The following is a 20,395-nucleotide window of genomic DNA, read 5'->3' as shown; positions in this document are numbered from 1 at the left end:
TGAAATTGTCATTGTTTCCCACAGAGATGAATAATGCACTTATCCTGCAGACAGGCAGCTTTCTCTAACAGAAGTTTAAGGGCACAGAGGTAGATATGGGCACTCCAAGAGCAGACAGGATAAAGATATGAGACATGGAAATTGCTCAAAGATGGAAAATATCCAGGAGGCTGAAATAGGATTAGGAAACGAGAGGAAAATTAGAGCTCCTTAAGCTTCTCCTTCTTAAGGGATGGTGAAGCTCATGAAAATAAATTCAAGTTAAAGAGCTAAATGAACATTTTCCATAGAGAAAGAAAATAATTTTATAGCGTCTGTGTCTGTGTGAATGATCTTGACTCACCATTACCTTCTGCACTCTGCACAGGACTCCATGCCCAGGAACTGCAGATGCCCAACAGCAGCTCCATCAGCGAGTTCCTCCTGCTGGCGTTGGCAGACACGCAGCAGCTGCAGCTCCTGCACTTCTGGCTCTTGCTGGGCATCTACCTGGCTGCCCTCCTGGGCAACGGCCTCATCAGCACAGCCGTAGCCTGCCACCACCGCCTGCACACCCCCATGTACTTCTTCCTCCTCAACCTCGCCCTCCTCGACCTGGGCTGCATCTCCACCACTCTCCCCAAAGCCATGGCCAATGCCCTCTGCGACACCAGGCACATCTCCTACGCAGGATGTGCTGCACAGGTCTTTTTCTTTTTCTTTTTCTTTTCAGCAGAGTATTGCATTCTCACCATCATGTCCTATGACCGCTACGTTGCCATCTGCAAGCCCCTGCACTATGGGACCCTGATGGACAGCAGAGCTTGTGCCACCATGGCAGCAGCTGCCTGGGGCACTGGGGTTCTCAATGCTTTGCTGCACACTGCCAATACATTTTCCCTGCCTCTCTGCCAAGGCAATGCCATCAATCAGTTCTTCTGTGAAATCCCCCACATCCTCAAGCTCTCCTGTTCACACTCCTACCTCAAAGAAAATTCACTTCTGCTTCTTAGTATATCTTTAGCATCTGGGTGCTTTGTATTCATTGTTGTGTCCTATGTGCAGATCTTCAGGGCCGTGCTGAGGATGCCCTCTGAGCAGGGACGGCACAAAGCCTTCTCCACGTGCCTCCCTCACCTGGCCGTGGTCTCCCTCTTTGTCAGCACTGCCACATTCGCCTACCTGAAACCCCCATCACTTTCTTCCCCATTTCTGGACCTGGTGCTGGCACTGTTATACACAGTGGTACCTCCTGTAGTGAACCCCCTCATCTACAGCATGAGGAACCGGGAGCTCAAGGATGTCCTCAAGAAACTATTTCTATGTATGTTTTTTCAGCATTAATTATATCTTCATCATCTTCACATGATTACCACAAACTCAAGAAAAGCTGGGAGTGGCATTATGTAATATTTCTTTTTTATTTTTTTTTTGTTTTAATTTTTTTAATTCTTGCAATAGTTTTTACTCCACTTAAATAATATTATTAATTGATATTTCCCATGTACATTTGTTTTTTTTTCTTACTCCTGAAATCTTTACTATTCTTCAAGCACTTGGCTGTTTGAGTAGATTAAAAATAATAATAATAATAAGAATGAAATTAGACTATCATCTGTATCTCAGAGAGCAGCCCTGCACACAGAGGGCTGCAGGAACCAAGGGCCCAATGCCACACGTGGCAGCAGCCCTGGTGTCTGTGGGGCTGCCCCTCACCGCCCGCTGGGCGCTCCCTCTCTGCTGCCTTGGAGTTGTGCTGCTGCTTCCCTGGAGCCACGGCCATGGGCAGCAGCAGGACGTGCACTTTTCAGTGCTGCTCTCTTTGCACCACCTTTGCACGCTGTTCTCCTTTCTCCTTGCACTTGTGTCAGCCCTCAGGTCCTGCATTACGTAGCAGACCAACAAAAAAAGGACGCTTTGCCTGCGGTGTGCCTGGAGTTGTTTTAACAGCTTGGAAGAGCATTGCCATGTCAACAGACTGAAGGCTGGACACTTGGGGAGGAGGGAATCCTGTGAAAAATAAGACAGCCTTGCTCTGCCCAAAACGTTCCCATTGTGCTGTAGGATGTTCTGACTGCAAACTTGTTTTTGTTGGGCTTGTTTATTGCCACCTCACTCACAGCCCTGGATGGCACACCTGTAAACCTAGGAGCCACAGAAGGATGCCAGAGAGATCCTTGAGGTCCTGTTTGGAGTCTTTCACGCTTCAAAACTATGAGACAAGCACGCTTACAAGTCAAAGACCCCCCACTTCTCTCTGCTGGATCAAAGCTGGAACCAGGACCTGTGATCTCTTTCTCTGTCCTCCCCCCCCCACCCCTCCCCCACCCCCAACTCTGTCACTCCCTTTTCTTTCTTTTCCTCTCACAAAGTTGTCAAGTAACACAAGGCTTACTTTGGTTTCTTATAACATCACAAGGTGTAGCTGCACATGGAAATAAGTGTAGAAGTGCCAGTACCTTACAGATAACTGTAGTGCACAGATTCGCATTAAACTGATGCCTGTGTCTGGACACTGAGTGTCAGTTTCACTGTTATCCAACCAGGGGTTGCAAATCAGCTGAGGTTCCCCATCCGCGCTCGTTGTGTAATCAGTGCAACCCACTTACTCCAAGTGGCATCAGTTGCATGATGGGTGGAGGGAACCTTTCGTTTAAACATGCAGTTCAGCACTGGTAGTCGAGGTGCCAGAGGAGCTGTGGTTCAGTACCGACCACTTCAGAAGCAGCCCGAATCCCCTCATATGCAGCTAAGATCTCCTTCTCAGTTGCAGTGTAGCACTCTTTGGACCCTCTTTATACACGTCATTTTTCATCCGCGTCACCTGATGAAGGAAGTGCACAATAAGGCTATAGTTTGGAACATGCAGTCTCCAAAAGCCCACTACACCCAGAAAAGACTGTGTCTCTCTCTTGCTAGTGGGTGGAGACATAGCAGTGATGTTGTTGGTCACATCTGCTGGAATGTGATGACGCCCATCTTGCCACTTTATACCTAGGAACTGAATCTCCTGGGCAGGTCCATTCACTTTGCCTCGCTTAATAGCAAAACCAGCTTGCAGAAGAATTTGGATTATTTGCTCTCCTTTTGTGAACGTGACTTCTGCTGCACCTCCCCACACAACAGTATCACAAATGTAATGCAGGGATCCTTGAAATGCCCACCTCACTCTTTACTCCAAGTTCTCTCACACATTACTCTGGGTTTATTCACATTTTGTGTGCGTGTGTGTTTTACTCACACTTTCCTCAGCGTTTACTGAAACATTTCTTCAAGTTTACTCACACTTCACTCTGGGTTTACTCAAACTTTTCTCCGATTTTTACTGACACCCTGCTCCGGGTGTACTCACGCTCTACTCCTGGTCTACCCACACTTTGCTCCTGGTCTTTCTCACACTTCAAGTTTATTCACACTTTAGTCCAGCTTTATTCACACTTCTCTACGTGCTTTACCCATACTTCACTCTGGTTTTTACACACACATTTCTTTAGATTTGCTCTCAATTCACATCCAGTTTTCTCTTCCGTCCTCCCCATGGGCAAAGAACCCATAGTTCTGTGGTGGCACCAACCTTTCTGCCACTTATTCAAAGCCTGCCATTTCCTAGACTGCTCTGCATCCCTCACCACCCCAGAAGAAGGAGAGAGAAAAATACCACTTGTGAAGCCACTCTCTCAGCCATTCACCCTAACCCCTGAAATCCTTTTGCATAGGTCGCAGGCTTCCCTGAACAATTTCATCACTGCTTACCTGAACTATCAAGAATGGGTAGTAATCAGAGGAGCAAACCAGACCTGGGACTTTTCTGGTGATGTCGGTGGTGCAGGGAGGCCCCAGGGAGGCCGCGCACTCTGGGAGAGGTGGAAGGGCCGAGAGCTAGTAGATGGGTTTAACAAATGGATCACAACAGCAACGATCTGAGGAGGAATGGTAATTTACTAAATCCTACTGAACCAAAGCGTGCCCAAAGTGTGAGTCCCCACGATAGTACAAGGGAAGCACATGCCCTTCTCTGCTGCAAACTGAGTGGGGCCTGAGGGAGAGCCACTGTGGTGCAGTCTGGATCTCCACCTATCTTCCTCTTCACACCATGTGCTCCAGGGAATTCTGCCCCTCCCCTCCCATCAGAATGCTCAAAATGCCCATAAAAGGCAGCAAGTGGAACCAGAACGCTAACTCTTTAACTCCCACTGCTTCACATGATGTTTTGGTGTGGAATACTGACATAAAAAAAGAGCACGAAATCACAACAGCCAGGACCTCACCACCCTCTCACTGAAAAGATCCTCCCAATCTCTAATCTAAATCTCAACTATTATAATTTAAAACATTTGTACCTTGTGATATCAATATCTGCCCATGTTAAAAGTTGATTTCCCCCTTCACAGAATCGTAGGGGTTGGAAGGGACCTCCAGAGATCATCGAGTCCAACCCCCCTGCCAAAGCAGGATCCCTACACCAGGTCGCACAGGTAGGCGTCCAGGCGGGTCTTGAACATCTCCAGAGAAGGAGACTCCACCACCTCCCTGGGCAGCCTGTTCCAGGGCTCCGTCACCTCACCGTAAAGAAGTTCTTGCGCACATTGGTGCGGAACTTCCTATGCTCCAGCTTCTGGCCATTTCCCCTCGTCCTGTCTCTGCACACTGCTGAAAACAGTCTGGCCTCGCCACTTTGCCCCCCACACATTAGATATTTATAGACCTGGATCAGGTCCCCTCTCAGTCTTCTCTTCTCAAGGCTAAACAGACCCAGATCACTTAGCCTTTCTTCATAGGAGAGATGCTCCAGGCCCTTCACCATCTTTGTGGCTCTCCGCTGGACTCTTTCCAAGAGATCCCTGTCTTTTTTGTACTGAGGAGACCAGAACTGGACACAGTACTCCAGATGAGGCCTTACCAGGGCAGAGTAGAGGGGGAGGTTCACCTCCCTCGACCTGCTGGCCACGCTCTTTTTAATGCACCCCAGAATGCCATTGGTCTTTTTGGCTACAAGTGCACACTGCTGGCTCATGGCCAACCTGTCGTCCACCAGGACACCCAGGTCCCTCTCCGCAGAGCTCCTCTCCAGCAGCTCATCCCCCAACCTGTACCGGTGCATGCAATTATTCCTCCCTAAGTGCAAGACTCTACACTTGCTTTTGTTAAACCTCATCTGGTTTCTTACTGCCCAGCTCTCCAGCCTGTCTAGGTCTCGCTGAATGGCAGCACAGCCTTCGGGCGTGTCAGCCGATCCTCCCAACTTCGTATCATCAGCAAACTTGCTGAGGGTGGCCACTATCCCCTCATCAAGGTCATTGATGAAGATGTTGAACAGGACCGGACCCAGCACTGACCCCTGGGGAACAACACTGGTTACAGGTCTCCAACCAGACTTTGCACCGCCAATGACAGCCCTCTGTGCTCTGCCAGTCAGCCAGTTCTCAACCCACCTCACTGTCCACTCATCTATCCCGCACTTCCTCAGCTTCGTTATAAGGATGTCGTGGGAGACAGTGTCAAATGCCTTGCTGAAATCAAGGTAGACTACATCCACTGCTCTCCCCCCATCCACCCAGCCAGTGACAACATCATAGAAGGCTACCAGGTTTGTCAAGCACGACCTCCCCCTGGTGAACCCGTGCTGACTACTCCTGATAACCTCCTTTTCTTCCAGTTGTCTGGAGATGGCATCCAGCACAATCTGTTCCATCACCTTTCCAGGGACAGAGGTGAGGCTGACTGGCCTGTAATTACCTGGATCTTCCTTCTTGCCCTTTTTGAAGACCGGAGTGACATTGGCTATCCTCCAGTCTTCAGGCACCTCCCCCATTCCCCAAGACCTCTCAAAGATGATAGAGAGAGGTTCAGCAATCACCTCTGCCAGCTCCCTCAGCACCCGTGGATGCACCCCATCGGGTCCCATGGATTTATGAACATTGGTGTTGCCTAGGCGCTCTTGGACCGCCTCTTCCCTGACTAAAGGGAAGTCTTCCATTCCCCAGACCTTCTCACTAACCACCAGGGCCTGGGATTCCCGAGGGGGAGCTTTTTCACTGAAGACAGAAGCAAAGAAGGCGTTCAGTATCTCCGCCTTCTCAGCATCCCCCATTACCAGAACACCCCCCTCACTTAGTAGGAGACCTACATTCTCCCTAGTCTTCCTTTTACTGTTAACATACTTAAAAAAGCCTTTTTTATTATCCTTTACCACCTTTGCTAGATTCAATTCCAGGTGGGCTTTAGCCTTCCTCGTCGCATCCCTGCAGGCCCTGACAACATTTCTATATTCTTCCTGAGTGGTCAGACCCTTTTTCCACATTTCATGGACCTTCTTTTTCCCTTTGAGTTTGCGCATGAGCTCCTTGCTCATCCACACAGGTCTCCTGCCACCCTTTCCTGATTTCTTGCTCACAGGGACGCACCGATCCTGGGCTTGGAAGAAGAGCTGTTTAAATGCCAACCAGCTCTCACAGGCCCCCTTACCTTCTAACACCCTAACCCACGGGATAGCTCCAAGTAGGTCCCGGAAGAGATCAAAGTTGGCTCTCCTAAAGTCCAGGGTAGCAATCCTACTTTTTGCTTTGCTCCTTCCACTCAAGATCTTGAACTCCACCATCTTGTGGTCACTACAACCCAAGCTGCCCCCAACTTTTACTTCCTTAACAAACCCGTCCTTATTTGTGAGAATAAGGTCCAGTAACACCCCTCCCCTCGTCGGTTCCTCCACCATCTGCATCAGAAAGTTGTCTTTGACACATTGCAGGAACCGTCTGGACCGCGCGTGCCTGGCCACGTTGCTTTTCCAGCAAATATCTGGATAATTGAAGTCCCCCACAAGCACTAGCGCCTGGGATTGCGACGCTACTTTCAGTTGCTTGTGGAAGGCCTCGTCAACCTCCTCTTCCTGATCAGGGGGCCTGTAGTACACACCCACAACGGTGTCACTCATACCAGCCTGCCCCTTGATTCTCACCCGCAAGCTCTCTACTGCTACTTCACCCTCCCCCAGGTGGAGTTCAATACATTCTAGCTGCTCTCTCACATAAAGAGCAACTCCACCACCCCGCCTCGCCAGCCGATCTTTCCTAAAAAGCACATAGCCCTCCATGACAACATTCCAGTCATGCGAGCTGTCCCACCACGTCTCCGTGATGGCAATGAGATCATGGCCTTGCGACCGCACACAGATCTCCAACTCTTCCTGTTTATTTCCCATGCTGCGTGCATTAGTGTATAGACACTTTAGGGAAGCAGCACCCCCCTGCCTCTCTCCATCCCTTTGAACTCCACCCTTTTCACCCATCGAACTCCGTTTTGAGCCACGAACTACCCGCTCAACCCCAGTGGCCCTCATTCTGTCCCCTTCCCCCTTCATACCTAGTTTAAACACCTTTCAATGAGCCCTGCCAGTTCCTGGGCTAGGATCCTCTTACCCCTTGGAGACAGGCTACTTCCATCTGCAGCCATCATGCCAGGTGCAGAGTAAATTGCCCCGTGGTCAAAAAAACCGAAGTTCCTGTGCTTGCACCAACTTCTTAGCCATTTATTTATGAGGCGGGTTTTTTGGATGCTCTCGGTATCCTTCCCTGCCACTGAAGGTAGGGAAGAAAAAACCACCTGCACACCCGTTCCTTCAACTACCCGCCCCAGTCCCCTGAAGTCTTCCTTGATAGACCTCAGGCTTCTCTCAGCGACTTCATCGCTGCCAGCCTGAACTATCAATAATGGGTAATAATCAGAAGGGCCAATCAGACCAGGAAGTTTCCTAGCAATGTCCCTGACCCTTGCCCCAGGGAGGCAGCACACCTCCCTACGGGTAGGGTCAGGCCGACATATAGGGCCTTCCGTTCCTCTCAGCAGGGAGTCACCTATGACAACCACCCTTCTGTCCTTCCGGGTGGAGGCAGTCTTGAGGCGTGGGGTCGACCGCTTCGCCCGAGGCAACCTCACAGGTGGACCTCCCTCCACCCCCTCACTCACCTCTCCCTCAAGATTCAGGGCCTCAAACCATTTTGCAGAGGCACCTGGGGAGCCGAGGATGGTCGGGATGGAGGACGCCCACTTCGCCGAGCCGGTATCCTTTCCCACTCCTCCTCCTCCTTTAGATTGCCTTGCTCTGCTCTCAAATTGCCTTGCACTGCAGCAGGAACACAGTCTACCTGCCGGTTCCCCTCTACTACCTGTTTGCAAGGCGGCAGGGGGTGACACGCTCCACGCGGAGCCTCAGCTGTGTGCCAAGATCTCGGGGCTGATAGGGACTGGCACCACCAATCAATCTCCCTCTCACATTCCTTTATGGTCCTCAGCCTCTCCACCTCCTCCTTCAGGTTGACCACAAGGCAAAGTGGTCAAAGGCAAAGGGCCAGGCTCTAGCACTCATCACAGCCAGTGACCTGCACACTAGCATGTTGTTTCGGGACCTCAGTCTGCGTCTCTGCATTCTTCTTGGCAGTCTTTCTTTTACATGTGCAGGGGGCCTCTGTCTGGGTCCCCACATTATTTTTAGAGGCAGTAGCCTTCCGCCGGGGTGGAGCCATGGAGAACCAGAAGACTAATTAGCACAACTAGAATAGCCTTAACAGGGTGTGACCGATCAGCCCTACCCTGCTGCTGATAGTGCTGGCTCTGCCCTCGCCCCCTTACCAGCTCGTTAATGGGTGACCCCGCACCTGCCACTTACCTCACAGTGATAACGCCTCTCCTCTCCGTCCTGGTCCCGGAGGTTTTTTCTAGGCGTTGCCCGGGCAACGCCCCCGCTGCGTCAGCCGCTCTCGCGAGAGCTGCCGGGCTTCTCTGTTGTCTCGGGAACCCCCAGAAGAGGGAACCGATCGAGATCCACGTGTTCTTCGCGATCAGCCGCTGCGGCTCTGGCTGAAACAGCTCCGAAGCGGCGAACCTCGGCGATCTTTCTGAGCTCTTGGTGAGTACTGGAAGGCTGCAATGTGTTCTCCTCCAGGCTGTTTCTTCTCCCATCTCCCTCAGCCTGTCTTTCCAGGAGAGGTCCTCCAGCCCTCTGATCACCCTCGTGGCTTTCCTCTGGACCTTCTCTAAAAGCTTTACATCATGCTCCAGATGGGGCCTTCTGAGGGCTGAGTAGAGAAGGACAGTGCCCTCCCTTGCTCTGATGACCACTTCTCTGTTGATGCAGCCCAGGGTGCAGTTGGCCTCTCAGGCTGCAAGCACACACTTCTGGCTCCTGTTAAGGTTTTCATCTACCATCTTGAAGTCCTTCCCCTCAGGGCTGCTCTCTAGGAATTCAACCCTCATGCCTGGGATTGTCCCAACACAAGTGCAAAAACTGGCATTTGATCTTGTTGAACCTCATGCTGTTTCTTTGGGCCCACTTTTCAAGCCTGGCCAGGTCCCTCTGGATGGCACCCCTTCATTCTGTCATGCCAACTGCACCACACAGCTTGGTGACATCAGCACACTTGCTGAGGGTGCTCTCTGTCTCATCATCCATGCCACTGATAGACGTTGAAGAGCTCTGGTCCCAAGGCTGACCCCTGTGGACATAACTTGTGATCAGCCTCCACCCGGTGGAGCCGATTTCCCAGAGAGCCATTTACCACAGTCCTTTGGCTGCCACCTTCCAACCAATTTCTTATCCAATGAACACTCTGCCCTTCAAATCCATCTCAGACATCTCTCCACAGAGATAAGGAAGTGATGTGGGACCATTCCAAAGGACTTCCAAGTGTCCAGGTAGAGTTTTGTACCGGTCTGTGTAACTGATGTACTGTCAAAGCATCCACATTATCATTCTGACCGTAAGGAACCGCGGCATTGAAGTTATGAAGTTTGGGGAAAATACTGATTTCTCATTTAGATTCTTATATTATTGAGCTAAAGAAAACGTAGTTGTCAACGGTTTACGGGCTGGTTCGGCCCAGTTCCGTGACTAGCGGGGCGGAGGGATTCGCAGATCCACGCCTCCGGAAAAAGGGAACAGGGGACCCCAAAATAATTAAAAACAGCGGCAACGATCTGAGGAGAAACAAACTAATTTACTAAATATAGTATCGGAATGCAAGATAACACACTATAATACAATATAATTAAATTTGAAGCTAATAAATTAAATATAATGAGAGAGAGAATGTCCGAAAGGTGGATAGGCCTCACCACAATGCGGAGAGCTGAGGTGAGATGCGCAGTCCAGTTGAGCAGCAGGGAGAAAAGGGAGGAGAGCCGACGAAGAGCAGGCTAAGAAGAGTGCATCAGGTGACCTTGCCAGGAGTTGTATCTCGAGACTCTCTGTGCCCGCAAAGTCCCCTGGGGAATGCAGTTCTTCTTCTCTTCCAGGCAGGTACCCAGAGCTTGAGCATTAACAGTTAAACTCCCGCTGCCCCACATGATGTTATGATGTGGAATACCGAAAACCAAAAATCACAAAACCATGACAGTAGTAAATCTCAGGACTGAGGTTGCATTATAGTAAAACACATCTTTTTACAGCACACACAAATAAATTCGTTATTAGATTGTTTCTTTGTTTGCAACTGGCACCTGGTAGATAGGTGTCCTTCTGTAACTTAACAACCTTCAGTTTGGGATCCAGAGAGCTGTTACTGGAATGGTCTGGACTTCAGCCAATGAATCATTTCCAGAACTGCAGTGACAAAACAGACTGGGTTTGACAGCGAGAACAGAAATAACTACCTGGTACATAGGGATAATTTAGCAAGTTATTATTAAGTATTAGGGAAAAAAAAAAAAAAAAAAAAAAAAAGTCAGGACAAGAGACAATAAGGATGAAATAGAAACATGGCATATCACTTGGATTATGGTAAATAGGTAAGGAAGAAGAGGGACGTGAAATCCTAACTAACAGTGAGCAGACTTATGTGTTGGAAATAATTTATATTATATAGAATATCAGTAACATGTGTTGTGGGTTAGGTGTAGTTTCAATTAATATATTAAGGTGAAAGGGACGCTGAATTCAAAAGCTGTTTCAAAGTGTGCAGGAAAAAAAAAAAAAAAACCTGCATTGATATGTAGCCATTGACACACACAGTTTGTTGTCTTTGGGTTTTAAGCAAAGAAAGAATAAAACGCTTTGTGCCTCAACCCAGGAATTGCTGAGATGTGTTCTCTCCCCTGTCCTGTAGAGGGGCAGTGACAGAGCAGCACAGGGGGCACCTGGGAGCCAGGCAAGGTGAGCACAGCGCAGCTGGGCGCTGAGTTCCAGGCTGATTTTGGGGTCCCAGCCCCGCAGCATGAGGCTCCGTGTGCCTTCCCCTCTGCAGGACAGCCCGGCCCCACCGCCCCACAGGCAGCCCCTGGCAGCTCAGTGCAGGCACTGTGTGGGGCAGCATGCGTGCAGTGGTACAGAGATGGGCCCCCAGCACAGCCCCTGACACCACATGTCCTCCTTCTCACAGCACCTACTTCCTCCCCTTTAGTTCATCTTCCTCTTCATCACGGTGCACCCTGGCTCACCTTTTAGCTCTTTCCCCCCAGTTTGGCAAACTTCCATTGCTTGTCTTGCCACAATCAACAACTTTCTATCTTGGTCTGGTGTAAGTGCAAACAGTTATATCAAACCCAAGAACAAGTCCTTGCACCTGGTGGAGGCAAAAAAGTGATTTCAGAGCTTCTGTGAAACAGGATCATTGATAAAAACAGGGCTGTTCACACACCAGTCAAAGCTAAACACAGAAGTTTTACGACGAGCACACACTGATTCCTTCTGCTAAAGTAATATATTGTTCAACCGGCTAATACATTGATCCCATTTGCTAATCAAGCCTATATCAGCTCCACGTTGCCCGCTGGCATCTAATTTGCCTGCAGACACAGAGGTGGAACATGGAGGCTGTGAGAAAGTCAGCACTGAGCCAGAGTTCCTGTGGGCTCCAGGAGAAAGAGAGCACGGTGATGCCTCAGTACAAGTAGAAGGAAGCCAAACATATGTGTAGGACCATGGTAACCACTAATGATAATTACACACACACAGATGTATATGAACACCAAAGAAAAATGAAGTGATAAACATAAATAAATATTATAATCAGTAAGGAACATAAATTTGTTATTGTACAGACTGAGTCACTTGTTGAGACATGTGAAGTTTATGCCTGCTGAAATGTGACCATGACAACATTTTCCTCACCGCATCCTTGAGCTCCTGGTTCCTCATGCTGTAAATGAGGGGGTTCACTGCTGGAGGCACCACCGAGTACAGAAATGACACCACCAGGTCCAGGGATGGGGAGGAGATGGAGGGGAGCTTCAGGTAGGCAACCATGCCTGTGCTGACAAAGACGGAGACCACGGCCAGGTGAGGGAGGCACGTGGAGAAGGCTTTGTGCCGTCCCTGCTCAGAGGGCATCCTCAGCACGGCCCTGAAGATCTGCACATAGGACATAACAATGAAAACAAAACATCCAAATAAGACAAGGACACTACACATAATAAGTCCAACTTCCCTGAGGTAGGAGTGTGAGCAGGAGAGCTTGAGGATCTGGGCAATTTCACAGAAGAACTGATTGATGGCATTGCCTTGGCAGAGAGGCAGAGAAAATGTATTGGCAGTGTGCAGCAGAGCATTGAGAACCCCAGAGCCCCAGGCAGCTGCTGCCATGGTGGCACAAGCTCTGCTGTCCATCAAGGTCCCGTAGTGCAGGGGCTTGCAGATGGCAACGTAGCGGTCATAGGACATGGTGGTGAGAATGAAATACTCTGCCGATATCAGAAAGACAAACAGGAAGGTCTGGGCAACACATCCTGCATAGGAGATGTGCCTGGTGTCCCAGAGGGCATTGGCCATGGCTTTGGGGAGAGTGGTGGAGATGCAGCCCAGGTCGAGGAGGGCGAGGTTGAGGAGGAAGAAGTACATGGGGGTGTGCAGGCGGTGGTGGCAGGCTACGGCTGTGCTGATGAGGCCGTTGCCCAGGAGGGCAGCCAGGTAGATGCCCAGCAAGAGCCAGAAGTGCAGGAGCTGCAGCTGCCGCGTGTCTGCCAACGCCAGCAGGAGGAACTCGCTGATGGAGCTGCTGTTGGGCATCTGCAGTTCCTGGGCATGGAGTCCTGTGCAGAGTGCAGAAAATAATGTCAAGATCATTCTCAGAGGCACTCCTTCTGCTATATATATATATATATATTTTCCTTTCTCTCTGCACAATGTTCATTTAGCTCCATAACTTCAATTTAATTTCATGAAGTTTAGCATTCCATAAGCAGAAGACGAGTATGCAGCTTATATATTTTTCTCATTTTTTAATCTTATCCCATCTCCCTGGATATTTTCATCTCTTTCCCTGTCTTTAACCCAACTGCTTTTAAAGCACCCAGTCCCATCCTATGTGCCATTACATTTCTGTTAGAGAAAGCTGCCCGACTGCAGCTTAATTTCATTATTCATGTCTGGAGAATACGACAGTATTGTAATTTTGTTCTATCCTTCAAGAGAGGAGAGGCTGAATGCACATTGTGTGACTGTTCACAGAATGAGTGAGAATAGTGTGAATCAGGAGTCTCAGAGATGTGTTCTAAGTGAACAGCCCCATCTAGATTTCTGCCTCCAGTCCTTTCCCTTCCCCTGCCTTGTCTCTCCTCTTGCACAGTGTCCTTAGAAACATTCTGGCATGCAGGGAATCTGTGAGTCCCCTGCCCCAGGCAGAAGCTGTGGCAGCTGAAGGCCCCTGCCCTGAGGGGGGAAGCCCTCATATGGAACAAGTCATTTTCATAATAAAGAAACACAGACTCTCTGCATCCTGATCTGCAAGGGGAAGTCCCTGATTTAGTGATCCCTCCAGTAAAAGCAGCAGCACTGCCTGCAGCCAGAGACTTACCGTGTCTATGGCTGTGAGCAGTGTTCCTTCAGTGAGCTCACAGCCTGCTCACACTCCACATAGACTGTAACTCTCCTTCCTCTCTCTTCTATCCTCATGTCACTTGCGGATCATGCCCCCAGCCCTGCTGTGCTGTGCAGAAGAGCTGCTCCTGGGCACAGCTGTCTCTCTGCAGCACTGCCCCCTTGTAGGAGCTTCCTGTGTCCCAGGAGCCTGGCCCAACTCAGCAACAGAAGATGTGATTTTTTTTTCCCCAGGTAATCTCCCTTGAGATGTCCCTGCATCTCCATGGCCAACAGCTCCTGAAAAATAACAGTGTCATGACTTTACTTTGAAATCTGCTTAGTTAACCACCAGACGTCCAGTGGACAGTGACTAATTCCAGACATGTGATTAGAGAGTGTTTGCTGAAACAAAAAGGACACACTGAGAAGGTCAGGAAGGGTGGACTTCCCCTGGGCAGGGCACTGATCCAGCTGAGGTAGTGCAGGCATTTCATCGCTAGTTGGAAACTCTGGGGCTGAAATCAGATTCTGCTCCCCACGGACCAACAGGAGTTTCAGGGATTCCTCTGGTTCAGTTCAGATGTGCACAAGGAGTTGCCTGCATGTGAGCTCCTGCTCCGAGTCCTTGGTCCTTCAGCGGGGAGTCAGTTGCCCATACAGAGGCCCTGGGTGATGACCAAGGTGCCTGGGGTGCTCCTGGATGTGTGCTAGTGCTTGGGAAGTGCGTGGGAAATCCCTGAGACAGACACCTCCTTCCTGAGCATCAGCTGAAGGCAAGTGAGGGGTGAGAGTTATTCTTGGCCATCCTAAATGACAACAGACCACTGCGTTTAGGGCACTGGAGTATGTCTTTTTTACTCATCTCCAAGGAGCATGCAGATTTATTCAGCTGACTAAATGGATGAGCTCTCAAAAGAAGAGGCAGATCTTTCTCTGTTCTACATCTGCTGAATATTCTGGAGCTCAAGGCACGACAGAGCTGACACACATCTGTATTGTTTAACAGAAAACACTTCAGTTTTCTATGGGCTCTCAAGCAAACGGTGTCAGAAGCAGCCACGTCATGTCATGTCATGCCAGTTCTCCAGGCTGTCCAGCACATTCATATGCAGCTGCAAATGCAGCACAGGGCCTTCAGGAAAGACATATCCAGGAGTGTCTGTGCTGCTTAGTCAACTTGACTAAGTGGGCCCACAGTAGAATGGTGTAGGGAACATGGTGAGACAGGACATGGAAAAGTCTCTGATACTCATTTCCTTCCTGACCTCACGGTTTATTAGTTTGTCTGGTCTTCTTGGAATCCTAGGAGGCAGAGACAGGTGGGAATTGTTGGTGCATGGCAGATGTGTCCTTGGTGAAAAAAGAGGTGATCAGGGAATACCTAAGCAAGCAGGATTCTGAGTTGGACGAGACTGACAGGAACCACAGAATCCTTGAATGGCTTGGATCGGAAGGACCTAAAAGACCATCCAGTTTCAGCTCCCTTGCTGTGGGCAGCGCTGTCATCCAGTACATGAGGATGCTTGGGGCCCTTGACATCTTGAACTTTGCCAGGGATGGGGCATCCACCACTTCTCTGGGCTACCTGTTCCACAGCTGTTCCATGCCTCACAATCATGATCTTAGAAATGTTAAGAATTCCTTCCAAATGTTTAATGTTAGTATCTCCTGTAATCAATAACTATACTTCCTTGTTTCAGAATTTGGAAATCTGGTAAGAAATCAAGTTTCCAGTTTTTTAATATGAAGAAGATAATGGGTGGAAGATGGAGGGAAGGCATTATCCAGAGCATTGCCTCTACAGTTCAGATCCCCAACACAAGGCTGATGAGAGCAAGACAAAGTGAGTTTGGGAAGGTTCACTCAAGGTGACTGGGGATGGAGCACTTCACATGTGAGGAGAGACTGATGGAGCTGGGCTTGTCCAGCAAGGAAAACGGAAGCCTGATGGGGATCTGTCCACACAGTGACAGAGCAGAGCTCATTAGGGGACATCCTGGGTCAATATCAGTTGCAAAGTGTTGCTTTAAATTCTTGTTTAAACTGAACAATAACTAACTAAATAAATAGACTTCATTAATGCCTGTTGTTCTCTTCCTCTTTTAGATGTCTCCAGATACCTGTCCAGTTTGCTGTACAAGTTCTGAACACCTGAAGAAGATGACAGGAAGGCACAAGGCACAGGAGGGCTCTTCAGGTTGTAATGGGCCCCAGGGGGCATTTGCTGCTGAGTCCATCACCTCCAGTGCAGAAAGAAGATTGCACAAAGTGCTCAAGAGTACAAAGTCAGAAGGAACAGTGAAGTTTCTTGGAGTATTAATGGGCCCCACTGAGGGCCATGGACAAGCAAGCTTCCCCAGGGACTTGTTAGAGCAGATAATTGGAAGCCATGATTGCAGGCAGACCAAGGCACTGGGATGGTGGCTGTGATGCTGAGCAAAGCCTCCTTTGTCTTCTGAAGCAGAAAGGCCAAGGCCTGATGCCCAGAGCCTTGGCAGGGAGATCGTGTCCCTCCCTCCTGCTGGCTCAGGGCCCTTCCTGGGGCAGTGGGATGGAGGTTTGTCTGATGTCAAATGAAAGACCAGGGCACAGCAGCTGCCAGACTCTGCATGGGGTGCAAGGATGCCGTGAGGCCCAAGTCCCATGTGGGCAGTGTGTCTCATGCCAGGATGTGGGATGTGAGAGGGGCTCAGTCTGAACAAGCAGTCAATCACAACAGAACTTTGAACTCCCAGGCCCAAGGTGGAGGCACCATTTCCTCACTGGTAGCATTTGGTTCTGGGGATGCCGTGTTTGATGCTCACCCACATGCAGAGCTCCTGTCTCACTGCAACACCACTGTGCTCATATCAGCTGTGACGACACAGTGGAGCTGAAATCACTGACCTTGTCTCCCCTTTCCAGCACAGTGACTCTGACATCACTGTAATAATGATCACTGCCATAACTCAGTAATTCTGACATCACTGCTCTCCACACTTTTGAGAGAACATCGTGACTGTGTTACTGAACTCCTACCCACAGTGACACCACAGTCATTCCAACCCACCGTGCTTGTATCCAGCTTGTCATGGAATCCTAGGACAACCCACAATGGGAAGGACCCATAGTGATCATCAGGTCCAACGTTTGGCTCCACACACCCGTCCTAAAAGCAGAGCATATGACTGAGTGTGTTGTCTTGTTACGGAGTTATCTGGATCAATGTGTGTCCGTGACAGAGGGCTGAAGGCTTGGCAGTCCCACTGGCCAAAAAATAAAAATAAAATAAAATAAATAAATTAATAAATAAATTTATAATAATAAAAATAATAAAAAACAGCATCAATGATTGAAGAAGGAAACTTATTTTCACTAAACATGATACTGGAATGTAAGATAACAGAATGTTATAAAATAAAATTGGAATTTAGGGTAATAACTCAAATATAATGAGAGAGCAAGTGTCTGAAACCAAAAGCCTTACTTTGAACTGAAGGCGCACGGCTGGGGCGCGCAGCCACACACTGCCAGGCAGCGAGCAAGTGAGAGATCCCAGGTCTTCCTCCCACGGCTTATCTTCCCCTCTGAACTCAGAGTCCCCTGGGATATGCGGTTCTTCTTCTCTTCTGAGAACCAGGTATCCAGAAAGTTGTCCGTCCACAGAACTGGAGTATTAACTCTTTCATTCCCGGTGCTTTACATGATGTTATGATGTGGAATACTGATAACAAGAGTCTTAAAACCATGACACCAGATGGGGCATTGGCAGCTTTGCTCGGCACACACAATCTGTTAGGACAAACAATGCTTCCGAAATCAGCTTGGCTACTGGTGATTCATTCATCTGACTTCAAAGTACGTTTTGCAGAGATGACCCTGTTGTCTATCGGGAGCTGCCAGCCCTGCAGCCCCCAAGTCATCTCCAGGGAGAGCAGTGAGGAAGAGAAAATGACATCCTCTGCTGGGCTGGGCTGGGCTGGGCTGAGCTCCTGGGACTCAGGGAGCTCCTACAAGTGGGCAGCGCTGCAGAGAGACAGCTGTGCCCAGGAGCAGCTCTTCTGCACAGCACAGCCTGCAGGTGACAGGAGGAGAGGAGAGAAAGGGCAGAGAGCTTATAGGATGTGTATGGTTTGAGCAGGTGTTGAGTTCACTGCAGGAGCACTGCTCACAGCCTTTGACAAGGTAAGTCTCACTGCAGGCTTTGACTGTGCCGCCTGCCAGGCTCAGCACTCAGCACTCAGCACTCAGCCTGCCCGGGGAGCTGCCCAGGGCGCTGCGGGGAGATGTGTGGGGGGAAGGAGTCCCACGGCAGGGCAGGGCAGAGGTCTGCTGCTGCTACAGCTGCTGCCTGGGGCAGGGGGATAACAGCTACACTCACCACTGGGTGTTTTTTTTTCCAAGGGTGCTTTGCAGGAGGAGAGACAAGGCAGGGATTTTCCAACACCTGTTCTTAGGGAAGGAGAATGAGTTGGAGGCAGAATTCTGAAAGGAGATGTGAAATATGAACACATCTCTGAGAATCCTGAATTGTACCATTCACAATTTGCCCTTATATGAACATTCTCCTAAACTGCTTTCAGCTGAAATTGCTATCGTTTTCTGCTGCCATGAATAATGCTCTTATCCTGAAAACAGACAGCTTTCCCTAACAGAAATTTAAGTGCGGAAAAGAGGTAGGGATGGGCACTGTGAGTGCAGACAGCATAAAGATATGAGGGATGGAAATTGATTGTAAGAGGAAATTATCTAGGAAGCTGAGATATGATTAGGAAATGAGAGGAAAGTAAGAGCTCTTTCAGCTTCTACTTCTTAAGGTACACTAAAGCTCATGCAAGGAAATTGAAGTTATGGAGTTAAATGAACATTTTTCAAAGAGAAAGAAACATTTCTATAGTATAGCAGGAGGAGAGTGTCTGCAAGTTTTCTTGACTTCTGTCATTATTTTCTGCACTCCGCACAGGACTCCATGCCCAGGAACTGCAGATGCCCAACAGCAGCTCCATCAGCGAGTTCCTCCTGCTGGCCTTGGCAGACACGCGGCAGCTGCAGCTCCTGCACTTCTGGCTCTTGCTGGGCATCTACCTGGCTGCCCTCCTGGGCAACGGCCTCATCAGCACAGCCGTAGCCTGCCACCACCGCCTGCACACCCCCATGTACTTCTTCCTCCTCAACCTCGCCCTCCTCGACCTGGGCTGCATCTCCACCACTCTCCCCAAAGCCATGGCCAATGCCCTCTGGGACACCAGGCACATCTCCTATGCAGGATGTGTTGCCCAGACATTCCTTTTTGTCTTTCTCATGTCAGCAGAATATTCTGTCCTCACCATCATGTCCTATGACCGCTACGTTGCCATCTGCAAGCCCCTGCACTACGGGACCTTGATGGACAGCAGAGCTTGTGCCACCAAGGCAGCAGCTGCCTGGGGCACTGGGGTTCTCCATGCTTTGCTGCACACTGCCAATACATTTTCCCTGCCACTCTGCCAAGGCAATGCCATCAACCAGTTCTTCTGTGAAATCCCTTAGATTCTCAAGCTCTTTTGCTCAGAATTAGACTACCTCAGGGAAATTGGTTTTGTTTAGTGTTCTTGCTGTATTTGTGTGTTTTGTTTTCATTGTTGTGTCCTATGTGCCGATCTTCAGGGCCGTGCTGAGGATGCCCTCTGAGCAGGGACGGCACAAAGCCTTCTCCACGTGCCTCCCTCACCTGGCCGTGGTCTCCCTCTTTGTCAGCACTGACTTTTTGGCCTACCTGAAGCCCCCCTCCATCTCCTCCCCATCCCTGGACCTGGTTCTGTCATTTTTGTACTCGGTGGTGCCTCCCACACTGAACCCCCTCATCTACAGCATGAGGAACCAGGAGCTCAAGGATGCAGTGTGGAAAATGATATCATGGACAAATTTCAGCAGGGATTGTCTTCTCATCTGTCTCAACAAATGACTCACAGCCTTTTCCGTAACATGCCTATGTTATCACAGAGTCATTGAATGGCCTGTATTGAAAAGGATCACAATGATCATCTGGTTTCAACCCCTCCGCCACAGGCAGGGTTGCCAACCAGCAGACCAGGCTGCTCAGAGTCACGTCCAGAGTGGCCTTGAATGCCTCCAAGATGGGGCATCCTCAACCTCCTTGGGCAACCTGTTCTAGTGCCTCACCACCCTCTGAGTGAAAAACTTCCTTTTAATATCTAACTTAAGCCTCCCCAGACTCCGTTTAAAACCATTGCCCCTTGTCCTATCAGCATTCACCCTCGTACACAGTCGTTCTCCCTCCTGTTTATCCACTCCCTTCAAGTATTGGAAGGCCACAATAAGGTCTCCTTGCAGCCTTCTCTTCTCCAAGCTAAACAAGCCCAGTTCCCTCAACCTTTCATCATAGGAGAGGTTCTCCAGCCTTCTTAGCACCTTAGTGGCCCTCCTCAGGACCCGCCCCAAGAGCTCCACGTCCTTCCTGTACTGGGGGCCCCAGGCCTGGATGCAGCACTGCAGATGGGGCCTCACAAGAGCTGAGTAGAGGGGGACAATCACCTCCCTCTCCCTGCTGGCCACCCCTTTTTTAATGCAGCTCAGAACACAGTTGGACTTCTGGGCTGCAAGCGCAAACTGCTGGCTCGTGTCCACCTTCTCATCCACCAGGACCCCCAA

At 49.6% G+C, this 20,395-nt stretch overlaps 2 protein-coding genes across 2 annotated transcripts; one reads left to right on the top strand and one right to left on the bottom strand.

Annotated features, from left to right (window-relative positions):
• Nucleotides 1–390: 390 nt before the first annotated feature.
• LOC149914597 (olfactory receptor 14J1-like) lies at nucleotides 391–19,688 on the top strand. The gene is made up of 3 exons (XM_090126709.1): nucleotides 391–1,137; nucleotides 2,540–2,544; nucleotides 19,481–19,688. The coding sequence occupies exons 1-3, from the start codon at nucleotides 391–393 to the stop codon at nucleotides 19,686–19,688; spliced, it is 960 nt and encodes a 319-aa protein (XP_089982835.1).
• Nucleotides 11,999–12,973, bottom strand: LOC149914598 (olfactory receptor 14J1-like). Its single transcript, XM_090126339.1, has one exon. The coding sequence runs from the start codon at nucleotides 12,971–12,973 to the stop codon at nucleotides 11,999–12,001; it is 975 nt and encodes a 324-aa protein (XP_089982465.1).
• Nucleotides 19,689–20,395: the final 707 nt, after the last annotated feature.

Source organism: Phasianus colchicus, chromosome 29 (assembly GCF_987193195.1).
Source record: "Phasianus colchicus chromosome 29, bPhaCol1.hap1.1, whole genome shotgun sequence".
Lineage (NCBI taxonomy): Eukaryota > Metazoa > Chordata > Aves > Galliformes > Phasianidae > Phasianus > Phasianus colchicus.
The sequence above is the reverse complement of the archived record's forward strand: the minus strand, read 5'-3'. Positions and strand labels throughout refer to the sequence as shown.